Source organism: Myotis yumanensis, unplaced genomic scaffold, assembly GCF_028538775.1.
Source record: "Myotis yumanensis isolate MYYU_CA2020_CCGP unplaced genomic scaffold, mMyoYum1.0.hap1 SCAF_2, whole genome shotgun sequence".
Classification (NCBI taxonomy): Eukaryota; Metazoa; Chordata; class Mammalia; order Chiroptera; family Vespertilionidae; genus Myotis; species Myotis yumanensis.
The window spans coordinates 27,364,146-27,389,065 of record NW_027223753.1 but is presented as its reverse complement, the minus strand read 5'-3'; the positions used below and the strand labels follow the sequence as shown (position 1 = coordinate 27,389,065).

The 24,920-nt window shown below is 40.3% G+C and overlaps 1 protein-coding gene across 2 annotated transcripts in view; it reads right to left on the bottom strand.

Annotated features, from left to right (window-relative positions):
- Nucleotides 1-24,920, bottom strand: part of GPBP1L1 (GC-rich promoter binding protein 1 like 1) — a 48,920-nt gene continuing 24,000 nt past the window's right edge. For both annotated transcript variants that reach the window (XM_070404857.1, XM_070404856.1), the window contains exons 5-12: nucleotides 24,406-24,692; nucleotides 11,634-11,706; nucleotides 10,253-10,446; nucleotides 5,267-5,407; nucleotides 4,415-4,573; nucleotides 3,088-3,212; nucleotides 2,067-2,169; nucleotides 1-876 (exon numbers count right to left, since the gene is read on the bottom strand). In XM_070404857.1, the coding sequence (XP_070260958.1) occupies nucleotides 724-876; nucleotides 2,067-2,169; nucleotides 3,088-3,212; nucleotides 4,415-4,573; nucleotides 5,267-5,407; nucleotides 10,253-10,446; nucleotides 11,634-11,706; nucleotides 24,406-24,692 (1,235 nt within the window). In that variant the 3' untranslated portion in view covers nucleotides 1-723. The remainder of the gene's footprint in view (nucleotides 877-2,066; nucleotides 2,170-3,087; nucleotides 3,213-4,414; nucleotides 4,574-5,266; nucleotides 5,408-10,252; nucleotides 10,447-11,633; nucleotides 11,707-24,405; nucleotides 24,693-24,920) is intronic.

Sequence of the window (24,920 nt, the reverse complement as noted above, 5' to 3'; positions counted from 1 at the left end):
TGATGCAAAATATTTATTCCAAGTTAGTTATTTTATGCAGTAGTTTCCCCCTCAAGACTTGTGATAACCACATCTTTTAAATCTGTAAATAATGTTATCAAAATAATCTTAATCTTTGAAATCTCACAAAAATTTATATTTTACAATCCACCCTGAATATCAAGGCTGCAAGAATAACACATTTCCTATATCCAAATATTTTACAGCTGTACCCAAAAAGAAAAAAAAGAAACAAACAAACAAAAAAACCCCCACATTGCTTGGTTAAGGGCTAACGTTACCCGAGCAGCCAAAAATAAAATAAAATATCCAAATTATTAGCATTAATTTAATACAATTATAACTTCAATAGTCACTTTGTCATTGACAATGATTGCTTGAGCACAGGGGTGAGTGCCCCAAGGGCTGGTGGAAGCTATTGCTGCAGACCAGTGTCTCCTCCTCTCTGCACTGTCAGCTCCCACTTGTGCATCGCCCCATATATACTGTGTGTGCATTTTAAAAATATTTCTCACCACACAAATTTTCTCTACTAAGCAAATAACAGGAAAGAAAAACAACAAAAGCTAAACAAGCCAATCGCTCTCTCTTTGGGATATGATTATTTCCCTTGTGCATGAAATATTCAACAACAACATAAGAAAAGGAAAAGATTTTTTTGTATTCTCCGTAAGCACACAAGCTGAGTTTATGGGTCAGATTTAACTGTGAACATTTATGTGCCTACTTCCAGGCATCGTCATCTGATGTTTCACTGCTACTGGTTTCTGTATCTGAATCCTCAAACTCTGCTTTGCACGTGCTTCTCCAAGGGGAGAACAGGCTAGAAGTGCGGCTTTGCAAGAAGCCATTCTTCCCAAAGCCATTTCTTCTCAGCTGTGTAAGCATGGGAAACAAAGAAAAAAACAAAACAAAACATCAATATTGACACAGAGCCCTTGGGACCTGGAAAGGCCAGGCCTCCATTCAATTCTAGGCAGAATGTAGAGGGAGGCCTTCTAAGAGATGCAAGAGTTCTTGTAGGAGTGCTTAGCACATTTTAATACACAAACAAATAATCTAAGGATCTGTTTAAAATGCAGATAAAGGATGACTGGGGTAGGGTTTGAGCTTCCATATTTCTACAAGTTCCCAGGTGATGACAGTGAGAGGGAAACAGAGTTCTGAGTAGCAAAGTCTTTCAGCCTATATTTTTGCTTATAGGACACAATTGGTACTTATGATTTATATATATACCACCAGGATAGAAGCTCCATGAGGTTTGTAGAGATTCCACTGATCTTGTCCATCACTGTAAACTCTAAGGTCTGGCAGTATTTTACTCAGAGCAAGAATTCAAGCATTTACTGAATAAATTCAAATTTGGCTTCTTGGCTCTGGCCCAGAGTACCAGAGGAAACCCACAGGGCTAACATCACAAGAGGGTGAGCCTGCTTCCCTAGGGACCAAGGGCTTATTTCACAACTCTGGAATATAGTCTTGTGGTTCTGATAAGGGTGAAAGCTTCCAGGATGAAAGCACATATTACCTCCTGGAACCTGCTAACCCTGACCTGGTTTTTGTATGCAACACTGCAGATCGCTATTGCCTAGGCAGATTTAAATGTTCTTTTGTATTTTGACTAGAGCCCGGTGCACGGATTTGTGCACCAGTTGGGGGGTCCCTTGGCCTGGCCTGCAGGGATCGGGCTGAAACCGGCTCTCTGACATCCCCTGAGGGGTCCCGGATTGCGAGGGTGGTTCTCGGGTGACGCATCCCAGAATCTGGCTCCCCTCCTCTCTGGTTCCGGGTGTGTCACCCAAGAACCAAAGCTACAAAGTCACTGCAGCTTGGCAGCTCTTGTGTTGAGCGTCTGCCACTTGGTGGTTATTGCGCATCATAGCTACCGGTGAAGGATCGAATGGTCGCTTAGGTTTTATTTATATATATATATATAATGGCAACTTATATTTTCTTTTTCAAGGTCCTTCTCTCACACTAAGCTGGGCTCCTTAAGGGCTACGACTGTCCTGACATCTCATTTTCCCTACTCGTTAATTGGTCTCCAGGAAAGGTGTATGACATACCTGCTCTGTCTTCATATGGAACTCTTTAAGCTCATCCTCTGTGAGGGGAAGGTAATTCTCATCATTTTCAGGATACTCCTGCCATCCCATTGCTTTCAATAACCTGGAGGAAGGAGGTCAGGCAAAGAAAACATACCTTGAAGCATAAGTGGGAAACCCACAACTTTCCACAGAAAACTTTTCTCCCCAGGGGCAATGGTACCCATTTCGATGTTGGACAAGAAACTTAGGTTCTTTTATCCCCAGTGAAATAAGCTTTAATTATTGTTATTTAGGTGCCTGTAACTATATGGGGGATTTCCATAGTTGCTCTTTCCAGATCATAAGAGTTACAGAGAAGAGATACTAAAAGCAGAAAATAAGACAGCAAAATCAAAGGAGCCAAATTGCAAGGGCCCTCACTGTCCCATAGACAAAACAGAGGAATAAATCTCACTTTTGTCTCGTGAGCAAATTAGCACATTTCCATATGTAATGAAGTTCTTGTTCAATTTCATGACATTAATGTTCTCCTTAACATTATGACCCCAAAAGTTCCTCTGGACGGGAGCCTCCTGCAGAAAGGTACTGTATCACTTGGTAGGCCCCATGTGCCATTCAGCTGCCCAGACAGTTGGCTGCTCTGCGTTTAAGGGTCTCACTTAAAGAACAAGCTCCACAATTGGGGCCCCATGCCTCCCAAGGTTCCTTCAAGGAGTCTTATAGTAACTGCTCAGTTGGGCCAGGAGGGTCCAAGGAGAGAGCACAACAGTCCCAGGAAACAGGTCTCCCTCTCCTCTTTTCAACTGGAGCCATAAACTGAGTCTGAAGGTACAGAAAAGCCTTAGGAGTTTCAAAAAGCTGGTTGATTCTGTTAAGGAACACCCATTGAGAAACAGGTCAATCTGGGGCATACAGAGAACAAGTTAGGGTGCTCATGGGACTTCCATTTGCATGCTGGACTCAACCCGAGATGTCTTAAGTATGGTCCAGCTCCTTGCAAGCCACACATAGCATTCTCTGTGATCTGATCCTCACTTACCTGTGCTCTGCTTCCAGTGAGTGTGAGAGGACCTCCCCTTCCTCCTCTACAGGGAGAGGGAGACCATTCTGATGACAGCCTTCCTCTCCATTTTCCTTTGGTTCAGGTGTGCTGTTGTCCTCCAACTGCAATAAGGAAAAGAACTCACTTTCTGTAACAATCCTTTCAGGCAAGAAAAGCGATATACAACAAGGAGGAGTCAGAACCCAGGGAAGTGCTTGACAGAAGACTTCAACTCATAGGTTTTCCCCATTTAAAAATGAGGAATAGCCCTGGCCACTGTGGCTCAGTTGGTTGGGAGCTGCCTCATGCACCAAAGGGTTACCAGTTCAATTCCAGGTCAGGGCACATGCCTGGGTTGTGGGGAACGTGCAGGAGACAGCCGATTGATGTTTTGCTGTCAACTGTCACCTCTCTCTCCCTCTTTAAAATTAACTTAAAGATCTTTAAAAAGAAATAAAAAAATGAGGACTTGCACCGGGCTGGTGTTGCTCAGTGGTTGAGCACTGACCTATGAACCAGGAGGTCACAGTTTGATTCCTGGTCAGGCACATGCCTGGGTTTCAGGCTCAGGAAAATGTAGGAGGCAGCTGATCGATGATTCTCTCTCATCATAGATGTTTCTGTCTCTCCCTCTCCCTTCCTCTCTGAAATCAATAAAATATATATATATTTTTTAAAAAATGAGGACTTGCCCTACCTGGTTTGGCTCAGTGGATAGAGCAGTCAGCCTGTGGACTGAAGTGTCCTGAGTTCGATTCCAGTTAAGGGTACATGCCCGGGTTGCGGGCTCGATCCCAGGCAGGGGCTGTGCAGGAGGCAGCTGATCAATGATTCTCTCTCATCATTGATGTTTCTATCTTTCTCTCTCCCTCTCCTTTCCTCTCTGAAATCAATAGAAATATATTTTAAAAAAATGAGGACTTGCTAAGATTTCCAAAGGATACTATCTGGCCACCATCTACAGGTTATATCAACAATGGAGAAGCTACTAGATACTATTGTTCTTATTTTGCAATGCAATATAGCCCTAACTGACAAAAGCTTCTATTATTTACCAACTTCTTACAGACCTGACCAGTTCAGGACTAAAGCAGTGCTGCTCAGTTGAAGAATACTGAGTCCCAAGGCAACTATCATTAAAATAAGCCCTAATTTGAAATCTGTTGAACAAAGAATTAAACTCATTCTACCAGAGGCTGTTAGTCCTACAGACACTTTTCTATACATTTAAAAACTTGCTACATCTTTCTCCTAAGAAGAAAAAAAGCACACAGAGAGCATAAGAAAACACCTATGCTGCCTAGAAAAAATCTTATGCTCTTACATCCTCCAGCTTGTCACAGTCTCTGTTCTCTGAGAAGTCTCCATTCCGGTCATCCTTCAGAGTCTTCAGAAACTCGCTTTTCCTGTCGGTGGTTCGGCGGGTCAACTTGGTCAGACGAGAGGAGCTGATCTCAATGGGAGGAGTGGTGCTGGAGGGACTCTGCACAAATAGATTGCAAACAGCAACTACTGGGATTCTCCGGGTCACTTCTACATGGATTGATTTCCAGAATCTGGTAGCCTAGCTATCATTCTGTCTTTGACACCCAAAACAAACAAACAGACAAGCTAACTAACAAACTAACTATCCTTTTCATTTAAACATACTTTAGCTTTGCTGGTTTTTTAAAGTTAAAACTGGATGGCTTGCCCAGCCAGTGTGGCTCAGTGGTTGAGTGTGGACCCATGAACCAAGAGGTTATGGTTTGATTCCTGGTCGGGGCACATGCCCAGGTTGCTGGCTCGATCTCTAGTAGGGAGCATACAGGAGGCAGCCCATCACTAATTCTCATCATTGATGTTTCTCTCTCCCTTCCTCTAAAATCAATAAAAAAATTTAAAAAATTAAATAAGACTAAATGGCTTACATAGCACCTCTTTGATTTTTCTACAGACACCAGCATAATGTCAGTTTTAACACAGGCTGAACCTGGTCTATTCCAAAGCAACTACCCCACTCAGCTACTGCCCATCTTTGCAATGCTAACAGGAATCACCAGTAAACAAACAACTCTGAGCTAAGCAGAGATACAAAGGAAATCGAGTTAGAGCTGTATAGGTCACACTGAGTACGTCAGTAAAGTAAATGGGAAATGGCAACTTTAGCAAAGGCCTCTGCTTTATCTTCACTCACCTCTTTGGGAGAGCTTAAAACTGCACCACCAGCCAGTACCACTGGTTTGGTAACAGAGATTGGACTGGTAAAAGCAGACTCCCGGCTAGAGGAAAGGGATCCTGATTTGTGTTCCATTCTGTTAGCTTTCCATGCACTGGGCTACATGGGAAGAAAGAACAAATCAGAACAAGCATGCAGACAGCTCAGCCTGTAAGATCACAAGGCAAAGAGTGAAATGTTACACGGGAACATTATTTTCCAGAGCAAACCCGTTTCAACATGTTTGGGAAGAATGCAACCTCTTAGGCACTTGAAATAAAAAGGCAGACGGGAACCAAAAGATCCATGGATATTAATAAGTATTTTTCAAAACAACAACAACAAAAACAACAACAACAAAAAACTCTAGTTCAACAAGCCTGGAACATGCTGGAGTGAATAAAATTCAACAGGTTTCTTTACTGTGCTATTTCTCAAAACATCTAACTGTACATGTGAATTTGAGAAGCAGATATAATATACAACATTTTCCAAAATTATGTGACACCAAAATGTATTCTTTTATGGTGTGTTAACCTAAATGTAACCCTGATACCCTAAAAAAAAGCACACCAGAAAAAGACTGTTTTCCAGAAACTTCAGTGGCTAGTTCCAGCCCAGGGTGGGCAACATAAATGGCTGGACATTCCTGCTTAGTCCAACGGCCCTCCTTTTGCCCAGCCTCGTGGGGTCTGGGCACATTCTGTTACTCTGGCCCTGGCCCCAACTATGATGACAGCATAGCTGGAATACAGAGTCAATTATACTATCTGAAGAGAATAGGGAAGGCAAAGCATGTTGATGGAGTGAGACTGAAACAAGTGAAAACAACCTTTCTCCAGAAAGAAACAATGAAAACCGAGAGACATTCACAACAAAGAAAGGGTCTGAGTAAAAATAATTCTTTCTTGGTATTAAAGAGGATACTATAGACTTTAGGAAGGAAATTAACTGATTATCTACCGTGCATCAGATGCTCATCATGCTGTTTTATTTAATTCTTAAGTCAATCAGGCATAATTATGATGTTCACTTTTTACAGAGAATGACACTGAGGTTAAGAAAGTTATACAATTCGTTCAAGGTTACTCAAGTAGTATGTGGTAACTTTTTTCACAATGACTCCAAAAGAACACGCAAGCAGATAAAAGACAGAGAAAAGATTGTTTTGCTTGCTGAAAAATCTAAAGACGGCTGCTTATGACAGGCTAAATATACACAGAGCATAGAAACATGGAAGGTTTCTGTCATAGTAGTACGGAAGGTTTAACAGGCAGTGTTATATGCAAAAGGATACCTATATCTCTGCTCAACTTGATCTTCATCTTCCATTACTCAAACACTGTGCTGCTCACCGGAGAAAACAATTATGCCCACATCTTTTTATTAGAGGAATTATATATGGAAATACTCTAAAGTTAACCACATACCGACCACTGTTTTCTTTTAAACAATGTGCTGTCTTTTCCTCCAAACTACAAATCAAGCCCAATTCTCTACCTCAAATGATTTTGTGCTTTCTACTGGACTGAAAAATAGAAATCACTGAATCCAAACTTTCCCTAATTACTTCCTTTGCACCTCAAGTTCCTTTGATAGCTTCATCCTTTCTACTATTCTGCATCTGTTTGTTCTTTTGTCAATTATTTCTCCCTTGTATCTTCAATCTCGTTCTAATAGTTTGTTGAACATCTAGAGAAAAATGAACAGATAAATTCCCATTTGCCTACTAGTCATTTCACCTCTTCCTTCCTCTAACATCTTATATTCAAGGTACCCAGAACCACTCTTTCCAACTTTTCCTGAAACTGATCTTTCTCACTTATCTAACTCCGGGGAAATGGTTCCATAGTTTTCCAGTTTCTCAGGGAAGAATACTTAAGTGTTCTCTGTTTTCTTCCTGTCTAATCTGCTTCCCATTATGTGCCATCCCCACCTCCTTTCTTTGCCTACTTTTACATTCCCTGTTCAAGCTTCATTGCCTTTTACAAGGACAACAGCAGCAGCCTTTACATCAGTTTTCCTATTTTCAATCTATCTTCAATTTAGTCCTACACAACAGGGCTTGTGATGTTAGCCCTGTGGGTTTCCTCTGGTACTCTGGCCAGAGCCAAGAAGCCAAATTTGAATCTATTCAGTAAATGCTTGAATTCTTGCTCTGAGTAAAATACTGCCAGACCTTAGAGTTTACAGTGATGGACAAGATCAGTGGAATCTCTACAAACCTCATGGAGCTTCTATCCTGGTGGTATATATATAAATCATAAGTACCAATTGTGTCCTATAAGCAAAAATATAGGCTGAAAGACTTTGCTACTCAGAACTCTGTTTCCCTCTCACTGTCATCACCTGGGAACTTGTAGAAATATGGAAGCTCAAACCCTACCCCAGTCATCCTTTATCTGCATTTTAAACAGATCCTTAGATTATTTGTTTGTGTATTAAAGTGTGCTAAGCACTCCTACAAGAAATGATACCAGTCTTTTAAGGGTTTTTTTGGGGAATAATGAGAAAATTTTGTGAAGTACTTAAAATTAGTATATAGTAAGTACTAATAAATGCTAGCTATTACTGTCAACATGGCAGCACCTTATGTGCCTTTCCTTAAGAGTTTATGAAGAGTTTCCATAGTGTTACTTTATTTTAAACTAGAGGCCCAGTTCATGAATTCATGCACCAGTGGGGTCCCTGGTATCATTACCTCCGCTTTATAGATGATGAAATGGAAACTTATAACTTAAGAAACTTGTCCAGCCGAAACCGGTTTGGCTCAGTGGATAGAGCGTCGGCCTGCGGACTGAAGGGTACCGGGTTCAATTCCGGTTGGGGGCATGTACCTGGGTTGCGGGCACATCCCCGGTGGGGAGTGTGCAGGAGGCAGCTGATTGACATTTCTCTCTCATCGATGTTTCTGATTCTCTGTCTCTCTCCCTTCCTGTCTGTGAAAAATCAATGAAATATATTAAAAAATAAAATAAAATCTATATTAAAAAAAAAAAGAAACTTGTCCAAGGTCATATCACAAAGAAGGCATAGAGTGGAATCTACTCCAAAGCCCTTCTATTAATTTCTATGCTATTATATCTTAATAGTAGTTCCTCTCTTGACTTGAATTCACACTGTTTTCATTCCACATCAGAGGAACAAGTATCTTAAACCCTTTAAAAAAAAAATTCCACTTGTAAGTTTTATTCTTGTTATTTCTTGTTGGACCATAATCCTTTAATGACCTCTTTCAAGTACATTTCCAGGTGTCTTCACAGGCTTCTTCCTAAAGATTTTCTTCATCCTTTCACTTAACTTCACCTACACTTATATTCTATTTCTTTTTACTGTCAAGTCTCAAATGTGCCACTATCTCCACTTCAACCTACATAATTCCAGAATCTCCTGAATTGTTCTTTCAGACCTATGCTACTTTCCTAAAACCTCAACTCAAAGATTACCAAAAACTTTCAAACTGCTAAGGTTAAAAATATTTTATCAGTTATTTTCCTCAATCTCTCATCAACAATTGACAAGTGCTGACAACCCTCATTGCTATCTTAAATTCACCTACCCAGATATCTTTGATTGGGTTGGCAAGCTATGACCCATGGGCTAAACAAAAACCATGTATCATATGTGACCAGCAAAGCCTAAACTATTTATTATATGATCCTCTACATAAAAGTTTACCAGCCCCTACTATATAGATGGTTTGGGACCACTGAAGGGATTTAGGAAAAGGACATGACATATTCAAGGATGATCATTCTGGCAGTTCTGTGGAAGATTAATAGAAAAATGAGGAAATAGATGTATATACAATAGTAAAGATGAGATGACAAGGGCATAGGACATTAGAAAAGTAGTAACTGACAGGGACTTTATAATTTTTTGGTATAGGGGAATGAATCAAGAGGAAGAGGAAAGAAGCAGTCGAGATACTCAGCTAAATGATCAGATGTATGTTAGTGCTATTAATGGAAAAAGCAAATCAGAAAAAGCAGGTTTGCCTGGCCAGTGTGGCTCAGTGGTTGAGTGTTGATCTATGAACCAGAAGGTCACAGTTTGATTCCCGGTCAGGGCACATGCCTGAGTAGTGGGCTTGAACCCCAGTGTGGGGCATGCAGGAGGCAGCTCATCAATGATTCTCTCTCATCACTGATGTTTCTCTCTCTCTCTCCCTCTCCCTTCCTCTCTGCAATTAATAAAGATCTACTGCCAAAGCCGGTTTGGCTCAGTGGATAGAGCGTCGGCCTGCGGTCTGAAGGGTCCCGGGTTCGGTTCCGGTCAGGGGCATGTACCTGGGTTGCGGGCACATCCCCAGTGGGAGATGTGCGGGAGGCAGCTGATCGATGTTTCTCTCTCATCGATGTTTCTAACTCTCTATCTCTCTCCCTTCCTCTCTGTGAAAAATCAATAAAATATATTTTAAAAAAAATAAAAAATAAAAAATAAAAATAAAGATCTATTAAAAAAAAATCATTGACTTAAAAAAAACAACAAAAAAAGGTTTATGAGATGAAGCTATAGAACGAGAGGCTGCCGAAACCGGTTTGGCTTAGTGGATAGAGCGTCGGCCTGTGGACTGAAAGGTCCCAGGTTCGATTCCGGTCAAGGGCATGTACCTGGGTTGCGAGCACATCCCCAGTGGGAGATGTGCAGGAGGCAGCTGATCGATGTTTCTCTCTCATCAATGTTTCTAACTCTCTATCTCTTTCCCTTCCTCTCTGTAAAAAATCAATAAAATATATTAAAAAAAAAAAAAAAAAAAGAATGAGAGGCCTACTAAAAATCCAGTCATCAGCAGTAGAGTTTGGAGATAGAATACAAAAACATACATATATAACATGTTCTGAATATTTGGTGAATGATTCAACAGAAAAATATAAATTTACTATCCCCCCCCCCCCCCCCCCCCCCCCGATTTATCCCCAAACTTCTGCTCTGTAAAGTTCTTACATGGATTCCAAATCATACCTTGGAAGGAGGTGGTGCAGGCTTAGGAACCAGGTTCTTATAGACACTTGGAACCATGTTGGATGATTTGTTCCCATTTGCATAGTGAGATCCTGGTGAGGTGAATGCAGCAGAGAAGGCAGCAGCAGGATCTTCTTTGGAAACTTTTTTGATAACTAGCATTTTGGAGGTTTGTTTGGCACCAGGTGGGTTTTCTGTGAAATAAAATAGTGGAGAAACAAAAGAATGTAAAGATATTAGTTAACAGGAAGCACAGTTTATATGAAGACCTCACAATCAACGAAGAGCTGACAATTGAGACTGAGGGACAAACATTCCTGATGTGTACTTAACAGATACCCTCAAAAGCGATACTACTTAGGAATTGTAGAAAAAAAGACAGTATATTAAGCACCTGATTCTAAAGTGATAAATCAACCAGAAAGCCCAAAGATGTTAGTAGTCTTTCAGGGGCATAACATTTCTAGCATATGGTGTATCACTCAGGCACAGAGCAAACAAGAATATATCCAAGGGTGGCAGCTCCTGTCAGCATGGGAATGGAGATCAGGAAACTGGGGAAGCTGCCATATACCATCGACAAAGGGGAAATGTTACAGCAACCACCCTTAATCCTAAAACTCAAGGTCCAAACCCAGTATTTAGATAAAGCCTTCCCAATATGATGCCTGACTACTGAACATGTCTAATGTAGGGACTAGGAGAGTACAGTTTGTAAATGCCAAATACCCTAATGCCACATCATGTTTGGTTTGAAATACACTGATTTGTCTGTTAATTTTTTATAAGGCTAGTTACTCCCATATATATGTATGTATTTATATATTTTCTCCTTTCCCTATATAATAAGCATCCTTTGTAATTGCCAAGACAAAACAAAAAACTCAGCAACTGGAACTTGAATAAAATGGTCTATAGGATGTGGTATTATATAGCCTTTCAAATTAACACTTTAGAAGACTATTTAGTAATGTGGAAGAATGCTTAGAATACATTGTTATATATGCCTACCAAATATTTAGGAGACACCGATAATACATATAACTCAATTTAATTGTAAATTAGCAATGTTAATTAAAAATTACTTCTTATAAGCTTTATATATTATTCTCCCTTTGCTTAAAATCTGCTTTCAAAAATAGAAAAAAAAATGCTTTACGTTCAGGGCTCTTTAAGCTCTCAACAATCTGTATTCTAACTCATTACATTTCAATGATATTTGGGGGGGCAGAGTAGGAGTTAATAGGTGTTAGTTACTATGTGCAAACAGATGAGATGAGAAACAAGATAAAGAAACAAAACGAGAGATAAAGAATTTTTGCTCCTCTCCCTGATATGAAAAATTTAAAGTTGTGCCTTGAAAATGGCAAAATCTACCTACCCCACACTCCAGAAGGGGTCCCAATAGGTCTGCATGGCTGATTCTGTTTGCCAGCTTCTGGATTCAAAGAAGGCTAGGAAAAAAGGGATATTAATGGTTGATACAGAAAGCTAATCATTTTGGCACCTTTTGCAAAGTAGTACCACCATGGAACCTATCAAATAATATCAGCAGCATTTACTTAATGCTGTATTCAGAAATAACTAATAGATAAATGATGTTGAAATACAAAATAGATAGGTCTTATATTAATCTTAGGCTCTTCTGGGTTTCATTTCCTTTAAAAAGAGGAGTAAAAAACAAAACAAAACAGACTAAATGTTCAAGTTTTCTTTCCACAGAAAGCTGAATGAATAAGAATGTGAATCACTTTTCTCAGATTTAAGGACAATCTGTCAGTGAGATGTGTAGTAATTCTAGCATTTCTAAGATTGCTTTAGGACAGAAGCAAACCATGTGCCAGGGACTGCAATAGTAATACAAAGGTAATTAAGCCAATTAAAAAGAGTCCTTGTCCCCACAAGGGTTAGTTTCACTATAAAGATAAACTTGAAGATAAATAGGTACAATAAAAGGTTATAGAGACTATGAAAATATCCATATTAAAGAAGGAGTACTAAGAATAGCCAATTTCATGTGAAAGAGAAGTGCTCTTAGAAAAGTTTTCATTGGGAGATGACTAAGAGTCCTTAAAGATGATTTCGAAAGCTGGAATATGAGCGATTCTAAAGAACAGAATGCTCAGTGAACACTAAGACAGGAAAGCATGAAAAAGAATAGAATATTCAGCAATCTGCAAATAGTTCAACATGATTAGTGCTAGGGAAAGAGGGGATCCTTTTGTGAGGAAAGAGATGTTTGGCAAAGTAGGCAAGAGCCAGATTGTGGAGTATTTCTCAGAGACTGATTTTTATTTCTATAGGTAATGATCCATCTTTCATAAACAGTGTTAACCATGATCCAAGCATTAGTTTACATGGTCTGGTAGCAGCTTGAAGGATGTATTTGAGGGGTTTAAACATCAACTAGGAGACCATTAGAAGACTGATTTCATAGTCCAGGAGAGTAATGAAGGCAACAGAAGTAAAGGAAGATGAGGAAAAGGATGGAGAAGTGTTAAAGAGCAATAGACTGGACTTGAGAATGACACTGGTGTCCAAGCCTAAACTTTAAGATCTGGTAATAGAATAAGAAATGTCTTTTTGGCACAATTGACCATGGATAATTAAACAAATAGAAAGATGCCCAGACTCCACTACAGAGCTCCTGAATAAAAATCTCTAGGAGTAGGGCCCTAGCAGGTATGTATTTTCTATCTGTCAAGGTGAGAATCATTACTATAGAATAAGCAGATACAAACACCAACTCACTATATAAGTGGATAAATTAGTGACAGAATATGATTTTTTTTAGAATATGATGTTTTAATAGGCCTAGTTTATAGATGTAGGTGTGAAAAACACCAACTCCATCTCTGTGTCTCAATTTCATTCGATTTTTTAAGTTTCATGCTTTGACCAACCTAATTGTTCTTTTTTGAATCTTTTTTTTATTGTTTAAAGTATTACAAATAGTTGTACATATGTCTTTTTCCCTCATCGACGCCCCCCCCCCCCCCGCCACCTCCCCCACTCCCTGGCACATGCCCTCACCCCTCTAGTGTTTGTGTCCATTAGTTATGCTTATATGCATGCATACAAGCCCTTTGGTTGATCTCTTACCACCCCCCTCCCCTGCCTTCCCACTTAAATTTGACAGTATGTTCGATGCTTCTTTGTCCCTGTATCTATTTTTGTTCATCAGTTTATGATGTTGTTTATATTCCACAAATGAGTGAGAGCATGTGATATTTAAGCTCACTGTTCTTAGCAAGCATATCAAAGCCTTCCAATTACCTGCGTTCCTTAAAATGAAGCTATAAATATTTTTGTTAGTTAATAGCCTAAATGGCATGACAACTGAGATAAATATTAAACTACTGACAGTAGCAATGATAAACAATACTCTATCACAAGACCACCAGGAGGTACAGCCCCAGGCCCTATTGCATTTTTGTCCCTTTGTCTTATCAATTATTAGTACCCAAGTTACACTATCAAAAAAGTATACCAGCCCTAACTGGTTTGGCTCAGTGGATAGAGCGTAGGCCTGTGGACTAAGGGTCCCAGGTTCCATTGCGGTCAAGGACATGTACCTTGGTTGCAGGCACATCCCCAGTAGGGGGTATGCAGGAGGCAGCTGATCGATGTTTCTCTCTCATCGATGTTTCTAACTCTCTATCCCTCTCCCTTCCTCTCTGTAAAAAATCAATAAAATATATTTTAAAAAAATTTTCTTTTTTTAAAGTATACCATAGAGGAGAATAATCTGCAGAGTTCCTAGGTCTTCAACCCAATCTTCCATTATGTAAATGACCTTGTAATAAATTCTATGGAGTTGCCTGCTTTGTCTGCCAGTCTTAAGACACCTTTCTCGTTAAGGTGGCCATTACACCTTTGCCCAGGCAGATACCTGCATTTTTAGTCACATTCTTTCTAGAGTTTTCAGAAATACTGCCCCTATTTATGTGATAGCTTTGCTCTCTTTCCAGTGATTTTTAAAAATGTAAAATAACTGCATAAAACAAACAGGCAAAATTCTTGTAAACATTTTATAAGCCTCATTCAAAAACAAAAAGAAAATCCTTCTTTCCTGATTTACAGCGATCAACTCTTTGCTTTTGTGTATCCCTCAAAACTATAGTTTTGTCTACAAAAAACATCAAACTCTCTTCATCTACAGATTACTTTAAAAAATCTTATACCTCTGTATTTTCTATAAATTGGTAATTGGTTCTAGAGGTTACAGAATCTTCTCCCTGCCTCTTTATTTTGGCAAGGCAACTTCTTATTGATGTTGTGTTTTTCTTTTAGGAGACATATACATCCGGTTGTGCTTCTTTGTGAGATGGTGGCACGCATTGATGCCTACAGCCTAAAACTATTAACTCACTACAAGCTGCAAAACAATGACCTTCTAATTTTATCACTCCTTCTTTATTAGCTATTATACTTCCATTAAAAGGAACTTACTCTATTTGGTGACTCACTGGTATGATTCATATGGAAAAGATAAAATGCATGCTAGTTTCTAAGATGAAATATTACTGTGAACTCACAGATTTAATTTCAGTTGTGACTAAACCCTTGCAGTTATTAACCTTAATTGATACATGAACTATCCAATGTTTGGCCAGTTGGGAACCTCTAATTTGGCTTCTGAATCCTTTTGCTACAACTCTAGTAGTCTTTTCTTCTTTGCTACTTAGTATGACAAAAAATTCCAAGCTTATCTTACAATACATGCTCTTTCCAGTAATGGTATTTCAAGACCACAATCTGGGCATTAGGAATGCTCATTGCTGTGGGATTGATCATTGTTTTTAGATCTTTTTAGTGGAGAGAGCAGATCTTTTCAGTGGGGCAGGTGTGTGTGTATACGACACATTTTCAAAGATAAAATACTTCTTATTGATATTTCTTTTTTTAAAAAAAATATATTTTATTGATCCTTTACAGAGAGGAAGGGAGAAAGATAGAGTTAGAAACATCGATGAGAGAGAAACATCAATCAGCCGCCTCCTGCACACCCCCCACCAAGGATGTGCCCACAACCAAGGTACATGCCCTTGACCGGAATCGAACCCGGGACCCTTCAGTCCGCAGGCCGATGCTCTATCCACTGAGCCAAACCAGTCAGGGCGATATTTCTAATTCAAATTGAGTACCTTGGGGTTTTACTGAACATTTCTTATATCTGTATTTCCTTTCTTCTACACCAAGAATCCTGACTTTCAAGGATACAGGTATAGAATATCATATTCAATAGCTTTATTCCATATTACAATAGTCTGAGAAAAACAATAACAATATTATACCACCAGTATGATTAAAATGTTAATTTTTTGTACATGTTTTCCCCATTCTCTCATTAAAATAGTTATGCTGTAAATAGACTGACAGAGCCATAGCTATTACATGCCAATACTTTATTTTAACTCTCACTTAGTCTTAATTCTACAATTAAGCATATACTTAATATTTACCACCATTCCTTTTGTTGCTTGCTTGCTGTCTTTCTGGTCAGTTTGGTTGTCTGAAGCTTGTTGTCTAGTACTTTCCTCAGGAAAAGCCTTAGGAACAGTATTCTGAATTTCTATACATTGATACTTAACCTTTATAACTAAAGGGAAGTTTGACATAGCATAAAACCCTTGGCTCACGTTTTCTTTTACTGAATACTGCAACTGTTACTACACTGATTTGTTATAAAGGTTTGTTGTCAAAGTGTCTGATTTTCTTTCTTTTATGAGTCACTTGGTCTTTATGCCTGGATGACCAAAGGACTTTTTTTTTTATTGTTTGAATCTAGTATTTTGTCACTATCTAGATGTTGGCTGTTCTGGCTATCCTTTCAATTTGTAGCTACAAATCTTATTGTAATATAAATTATTCCTGAATTACACTTTTTATTATTTAAACCATTCCTTTGAGTTCTTTTTTGCGGAGTGGAAGGGTAAGGATCCTATTATACATATACTAGAGGCCTGGTGCACAAAATTCATGCACTCGGGGGGGGGGGGGGTCCCTCAGCCTAGCCCAGCCATGGGCAAACTATGGCCCGCGGGCCGGATCCGGCCGGTTTGAAATGAATAAAACTAAAAAAAAAAAAAAAAAAAAAAGACTGTACCCTTTTATGTAATGATGTTTACTTTGAATTTATATTAGTTCACACACTCCATCCATGCTTTTGTTCCGGCCCTCCGGTCCAGTTTAAGAACCCATTGTGGCCCTCGAGTCAAAAAGTTTGCCCACCCCTGGTCTAGAAAGTGCCCTCTTGCAGTCTGGGAGGCCTCGGGAGTGGGCTTAAGCCAGTGGTCAGCAAACTGCGGCTCACGAACCACATGCGGCTCTTTGGCCCCTTGAGTGTGGCTCTTCCACAAAATACCATGTGCGGGCCCGCATGTACAGTGCGATTGAAACTTCGTGGCCCATGCGCAGAAGTAGGTATTTTGTGGAAGAGCCACACTGAAGGGGCCAAAGAGCCGCATGTGGCTCGCGAGCCGCAGTTTGCTGACCACTGGCCTAAGCCATCAGTCGGATATCCTTAGCTCTGCTGTGGGGGTGGGAGAGGCTCCCGCCACCACCGCTGAGCTCGCCAGTGGTGAGCCCAGCTCAGGGCTTCTGGCTGAGCAGTGCTCCCTGTGGGAGTGCACTGACCACCAGGAGCAGCTCCTGAGTTGAGCGTCTGCCCCCTGGTGGTCAGTACGCTTCATATCAACCGGTCGTTCTGCAGTTCCGTTGATTTGCATATTAGCCTTTTATTATATAGGACTAGAGGCCTGGTGCACAAAAATTTGTGCACTGGGGGTGAAGGAGGGATCCCCTCAGCCCGGCCTGTGCCCTCTCGCAGTCTGGGACCCCTCGGGAGATAACGACTTGCTGGCTTAGGCCTGCTCCTGGGTGGCAGAGGGCAGGCCCAATCCCTAGGTGCAGCCCCTGGTTGGGCTCAGAGCAGGGCTGATTGGGGAGTTGGGACGCCGCCCCCTGTCATGCACAGAGCAGGGCCCATCAGGGGGTTGGGGAGCTCCCCCCTGTCATGCACAGAGTAGGGCCGATAGGGGAGTTAGGGCACCGCCCCCGTCACACACAGAGCAGGGCCCGTGGGGGGGGGGAGGGGGCTTGGGGCGCCGCCACTGTCACACTCAGGGCAGGGCCAATGGGGAGGTTATGGCTCTACCCCATCACACACAGAGCAGGGCCCGTGGGGGGGAGGAGGTTGGGGCGCTGCCCTCTATCACCCACAGAGCAGGGCCGATCAGGGGGTTGGGGTGCCACCACTGTCACATTCAAGGCAGGGCCGATGGGGAGGTTATGGCTCTACCCTGTCACAAACAGAGCAGGGCCTGTGGGGGCGGGGGTGGTTGGGGCGCCGCACCCTGTCACAGAGCAGGGCCAATCAGGGGGTTGGGATGCCACACCCTGTCACACACAGAGCCGCAGGTCAATCAGGGGGTTTGGGCGCTGCCTCCTGTCATGCTGATCCGGTGCCAGGAGGCCTCGAGGCTCCGCTGATCCCGGTGCTGGGAGGCATATTACCCTTTTACTATATAGGATAGAGGCCTGGGGGCCGGCTGGTTTGCCCTGAAGGGTGTCCTGGATCAGGGTGGGGGTCCCCACTGGGGTGCCTGGCCAGCCTGGTAGAGGGGATGATGGCTTTTTGCAGCTGGTCACACACCCTTCAGGGTGGGGGTCCCCACTGGGGTGCCTGGCCAGTCTGGGTGAGGGGCTGAGGGCTGCTTTCAGGCTGGCGGTTATTGACTGAAGCTCCCAACCGCTCCTTTTTTTTCTTTTTTTTAAATTTTATTCTGGGCCAGCTTTAACTCTGGCTCTAGCTCTGAGGCTTCCGCTGGTTTGTTTGCGTTCTATAATCGAAACAATGTATAACTCCAGCTCTGAGATCCCCGGGGTTTTGTTTAGCTTCTATATTTGTTAGAATGTTTCAAACTGCCAGCTCAGAGGCCGGCAAGGCAGGCGGGGAACGTTGGGGTCCTCCTTCACTGAAGCAAGCAAGCCTCATGTTCGCTTCCAGCTGCCTGGCTGCCGGCTGCCATCTTGGCTGACAGTTAATTTGCATATACTCACTGATTAGCCAATGAAAAGGGTAGCGGTCGTACGCTAATTACCATGTTCCTCTTTTATTAGTGTAGATTGGAGCCTTTCCCGCCACAACTTCTTTATCATTTTTCTCAATTCTAACTTTTAATCTATTTGTTTCTCCTTAATTTGTTCATTTGTATGTGATTATTTTTGGAAATGTGGGTCAAGATAGCTTTTTTTAAAAACATCGTACTTTAGAGCTCTCCTGTTATTTTCATAGAGGGTCAAAAAAGAAATGATGGTTCACTTTCTTTGATGTCCTGGCTGTTCCCCTGCCCCACTTTCCCCCTTTTATCTGAACCTTGTCTTTCTTCTCTATTTGTTCTTTATAAAAAAAAATTTTTTTTAATTGATTTCAGAGAAGGACAGAGAAACATCGATGAGAGAAATAATTGATCCCCTGTCTCCTGCATGTCCCCTACTGGGTTCGAGCCTGCATCAGGGCCAAGTAATCTGACCAGGAAAACTGTGACCTGCTAGTTCATAGGTGGATGAGCCACACCGGATGGACTCTGCAGCTCAATCTAGATTCTATTTCCAAAAGATTTGTCCTTGGGGGCTTTGTTTTGAAAGAGAATATTGTTGGGTAGTATGAACAATGATAGAACCCTGTGGTAGTTATCAATTTATTGTCTCTTAATTCCAAAGCCATCCATTTTGTCTGCTGTGTAAATGTTTCTGTGCACTTTAATAATTTTCCTTTGTCAGCTGGCATGCTAATTTTTTAATCAGTAGAAAACAATGGAAAAACTTTTGCTTCTTGTCCCAGTATGCTTACTCAGCAGACTCCTGTAGCACCCAGTTCCTGCTAAGCCAGGTTCTGAAGTGAGCTCTGACTTGAGTGATTTTGTAACAGGGAGGCATCTTCCATGAACAGCATTATCAAGTACTCTAGAAGGCAGATTTCCAGCATGTTCCCTGGAGAAGCACCTCAGCAATTGCTCAGCCATTCAGTGAGCCACAGCAAAGCCTTTTTCAACAAAGTCTGGATCTCAGTCTGGGGTGGTGATGGGGGAATGGGGAATTTTTCCTTAGGTGCTCATCTTAGCCTTAGGGTTAGTGGCTGCTCCTTTTTTTTTTTTTTTTTGATTTTAAAATATTTTATTATATATATATATTTTTTTATCACAAATTTTTTTATTTTTTTTATTTTTCGCTTAAAGTATTACAAAGGGTATTACATAAGTGTCCTTTTTTCCCCCCCACCCTTGACAAACCCCTACCCTCCCTTACCCCCCAGTGTCTTATGTCCATTAGTTATGCTTATATGCATGCATACAAGTCCTTCGGTTGATCTCTTACTCCCCTCCCTCCTGCCCCCCAACTCTCTCTGGCCTTCCCACTGCAGTTTGACAATCAGTTTGAGGCAGCTCTGCCTCTGTATCTATTATTGTTCAAAAGTTTGTAATGGTCTTTATTATCCATGAATGAGTGAGATCATGTGGTATTTTTCCTTCATTGACTGGCTTGTTTCACTTAGCATAATGCTCTCCAGTTCCATCCATGATGTTGCAAATGGTAGGAGTTCCTTCTTTTTAACAGCAGCATAGTATTCCATCGTGTAGATGTACCACAGTTTTCTAATCCATTCATCTACTGATGGGCACTTAGGCTGTTTCCAGATCTTAGCTATGGTGAATTGTGCTGCTATGAACATCTGGGTGCATATATCCTTTCTGATTGGTGTTTCTGGTTTCTTGGGATATATTCCTAGAAGTGGGATCACAGGGTCAAATGGGAGTTCCATTTCCAATTTTTTGAGGAACCTCCATACTGCCTTCCATAGTGGCTGCACCAGTCTGCATTCCCACCAGCAGTGCACAAGTGTTCCTTTTTCTCCACATCCTCTCCAGCACTTGTCGTTTGTTGGTTTGTTGATGATGGCCATTCTGACAGGTGTGAGATGGTACCTCATTGTTGTTTTGATTTGCATCTCTCGGATGATTAGTGACTTTGAGCATGTTTTCATATGTCTCTTGGCTTTCTGAATGTCCTCTTTTGAAAGGTGTCTATTTAGATCCTTTGCCCATTTTTTGATTGGATTGTTTATCTTCTTTTTGTTAAGTTGTATGAGTTCCCTATAAATTTTGGAGATTAAGCCCTTATCAGATATGACGTTGGCAAATATGTTTTCCCACGAGGTGGGTTTTCTTGTTGTTTTGTTGATGGTTTCTTTTGCTGTGCAGAAGCTTTTTATTTTGATGTAGTCCCATTTGTTCATTTTCTCTTTAGTTTCAACTGCCCTAGGAGCTGTATCAGTGAAGAAATTGTTTTGGCATATGTCTGAGATTTTGTTGCCTTTGTATTCTTCTAGAATTTTTATGGTTTCCTGTCGTACATTTAAGTCCTTTATCCATTTTGAGTTAATTCTTGTGTATGGTGTAAGTTGGTGGTCTAGTTTCATTTTCTTGCATATGTCTGTCCAATTTTCCCAACACCATTTATTGAAGAGACTATCTTGGCTCCATTGTATGTTCATGCCTCCTTTGTCAAAAATTAATTGAGCATATTGGTTCGGGCTAATTTCTGGACTCTCTATTCTATTCCACTGATCTATATGTCTGTTCTTGTGCCAGTACCAGGCAGTTTTGAGAACAGTGGAGTGGCTGCTCCTTTTATCTGCTATTTCAATCTTCTTTAGTATTCTCCTTACTTCTTATTAGCCAATCACTCATACCATTAATTATTACGCCATTCTAATAATTATTTATATTATGTTTTGTATAAAACTGTCATCTTCTTTCTTTTGCTTACTTTAATTTCAAAATCAAATAAACAACTTCTCCCACCAAATAAACAACATCCAAACCTGATGTCAAATGTGGGAAGAGAAGGCAAGGCTTGAGACTCTTGTATTCTGCCTTAGGCAGAAAGACAGAAGAGAAAAAAACCACTAGACATCAGCAGAGAAAACCAGGTGGGCTGGGGACACACTCAGGGCTGCTGGGAGAGCAAGTTCTGCAGGTAGGAACTCCTTATCGACTTCTTTCAGGTAAGAGGCATCTTCATCACCCTTAATGGGATGATGAAGATCATCTCATCAGGAACAGCAGCACTGGGTTCTTCTGCTGTCACATCAATTTCATCAATGCCTAGGCCTAGCTTGATCATGCAGTAATGCAGTTGGAGTGGGTCTGGGGATCCTCACATGAGATGCCAGAAGAGAGCAGCGCAGTTTCAAACAGCAGCACAAGGTCCTTTTGGGCCATCATGTACCCCATTGTACAGTAATCTCAAAGTGTCCGGGCTTTCATGATATGCTGCTCCATGCTGTCTGTCCAGCTGTAGGTAGGTGCTAGTCACATGCGGCAGGATAAAGACATAAACCGACTGGAGATTGTCACCTTCTCAACCTTCTTATCCAAGATTTCTTTCATGAGTTTGCATGTTCTCACACTTGGCCTTGCTCTCTTCCATTGTCTTCTTCTCTTCATCCTCAGGTAGCTCCAGGCCCCCCTTGGTAATTGAGAGAAAGCTTTTTTCATCAAACTCCTTGAGCTGCCGCACAGTACTCATCAATAGGCTCCATCTAATATACTACCCTTGAAGCTCCGCTTCTGCACTTGCTCCACAAAAGCAGAGTTGATAACGTCCTCTTTGCTCTCACCAATGATGTCAACACTTTACCACATTTATTCCATCATTCATTCTCTGTAGATATATATTTTTCTTCTGCAGCATTTGCAGGTTGATGGACTTGATGTCACTCATCCTCAAAAATTTATTATGTATTTCCTTAAAAGAACACTCTCATAATCATAGTATAATTATAAAAACCAGGCAGTTAACAATAAATACTATTTATAATCCACAACCCTTACTTAAGCCGTAACACTGATATCTTTTATAGCAAAACAAAGTTTTGAAAACATTGTTTTTCTCCCCATCCAGAATCCAATGTAGGTTCACAAGTTGCCTTTAGTTGTTCTCTTTGGTTTTCTTTAATCTGAAACTTTTTTTTCATAACCATAACATTTTTTTGAGTACAGGCTAGTTTTTTTGTGGTATCTTTTCTAACTCTTTTGTAGAAAACTCAATTTGAGTACAGTAAAGTCTTGATATAATGGACTAATTCAGGCAAGGGAGAGTCTGTTAAAGCTGAAAGTCGGTTTTCTGAATGTGTATTCTAAAAAACTGACAAATTAGTTAGTTTACCCGAGTTTACTTATGTAGACACGTTTGTGTAAAATTAAGTAGGAATGAAAAGTTTAATTTCACAGAAAAGTTTTCTATATGTATTACAGCAAATTTAAGTTTATACTACATAGGTCTAGTAAATGCATGCATTCACCAGTCACCTCGAGTGAACAAATGCACACAGCTGCTGTGTGGCTTAGCGCACGTGTCAAAATCGGCCAGCACATGTTAAAACTGTAGCAGAGGTCACCCCACGCAACAATAGAACCAATTGTCATGCGCAATGAGGTGCGATAACGTGCTAATCATTCCCTGAATATTGTTTACGAGCAATGACTCTTGGATTTAAATATAAAGACTTATATTTTTGATATTTATTTTATATATTTAAATGCCATTTAACAAAGAAAAATCAACAAAAAAAAAATGAGTTCGCGTGTCACCTCTGACACGCGTTTCATAGGTTTGCCATCACTGGTCTAGAGCATATTTGGCAAATGTTAATATTTCACAAAGTTAGGTGATGTGCTAACTTGATCATTTTCTTCATACTCTATGTACACTTAGAACAGCCGTTCTCAACCTGTGGGTTGAGACCCCTTTGGGGGTCAAACGACCCTTTCACAGGGGTCGCCTAAGACCATCCTGCATATCAGATATTTACATTACGATTCATAACAGTAGCAAAATTACAGTTATGAAATAGCAACGAAAATAATTTTATGGTTGGGGGTCACCACAACATGAGGAACTGTATTAAAGGGTCGCGGCATTAGGAAGGTTGAGAACCACCGACTTAGAATATTGTATAAAAAACATAAATGCAAAATAAATTTGCCCTTATTGACCTTGTTCAGGTTTGATTTGACAACAAACTTCCATTTAAATCACTTAGCAGATGAAGATAATGCTACCTTAACCTTTTTCTTTCTGTCATCAATTCATTTCCCAGTTGGAATGCCACAGAACTGATAAAGGACTCTCTTTTTTTTTTTTTACATTTTCTTTTTTTTGTTTAAAGTTTGACATGATAAAGGACTTTCTTATCAAACTATGCCCATCAGTTGTTTAATACCTAGTTTAGAAGGTACTCTAAATAACTTCAACTCTACTCCATACTACTTCAGTTTTTTTACAATCTCTTTTTTTATCAAAGCACATAATGAACCAAACTATTAAAGAGACCTAGATACACTTGTTTTATATATGCTCAGCTGGTTGTGGTCATAGATAAATATTCATGTCAGATATAAATTATAATTACAGTGGGTTCATTTAATTATAGGAATAGAAGTACAAAAAGAAACTCATTTTATAATAAGAATACAATTAAACTTATTTGGTTGATGATTTGATGATTTCACCAAGTTTTCAAAATGTGATGAACAACAGAGATTTTGTTTCTTCATCACTCCACCTATTCTTTCATGCATTTGCTTATAAGAGTACTTTTGATTTGGAGCCAAAAGGCATGTACTTCAACACACAATAGCATCAAGTTTCACTGAATAAACAGACAACAGCTAGAGTACTACTAATTGCATGTTTAGAACTTATTATAACTTTTATATAAAAGGGCAAATTTAAGAGAAAAAACCCTCTTATGATAATTGGAGAAAGACAATTTAATATGCAGGACTACATTTTAACATTATTATATATTTGAATACTAAACCTTACAAAACTTAACAGAAATTAAGGATCTTTTTTAAAGTTCCAAAGGCATAAAGATGAAAACAAAAGACGTGCTCAAAGTTACACAAGAATTTTGACAACATCTTCATGCTAATCAACTCCTCTCAGAAAACAATAAAAATCTAAACTTAGGGACTCAATTTTTAGTAATTTCTGAAATGTTCTCATTACTAATAGGGTCTTGTAATTAAGACATTATTTGTTAGGTTTTAACTGCACAACTAAACCATCATAATACTTACAAAGTCTTCCTCTTCAAACTGCAACTTTTCCACCTTGTCTTCTTTCCTTTCTTCCCTAATCTCTGCAGGTGGCTTTTCCTGAAAGGCACAGCCTTTCCTGGAGTGAAAGCTGCCATTCCAGTGGCGATGGTTTCCTGCGCCACCCCCACTACGCTGGCTCATGCCATCATGACCACGGGAAGAGCCATGCCAACCAGATAGGTTTCCTGTGATTCCAGCATATGCTCCCTTAGAGACACCCGAGTCCACAGAATCATGGCGAAACAGGGAGGGCTGGTGCCAGGAATCTAGAACAGTAAGGAAAAGTAACACATTAGATTATTTGCTTCCTGGAAATTCAGAAATAATTTGGCCAGATGCTTCCTGATCTGGTTTATGGTATCACCAAAAGCCCTTCAGGGGGGACCTTTTAAATAAAAGATTAAGTTTACAGAAAAGAAATCACAAAATATATTTTCTTTTAATGTATTTCTATATGAGTTCTTCCACTGAATAAATAACTCATGAGAACATCC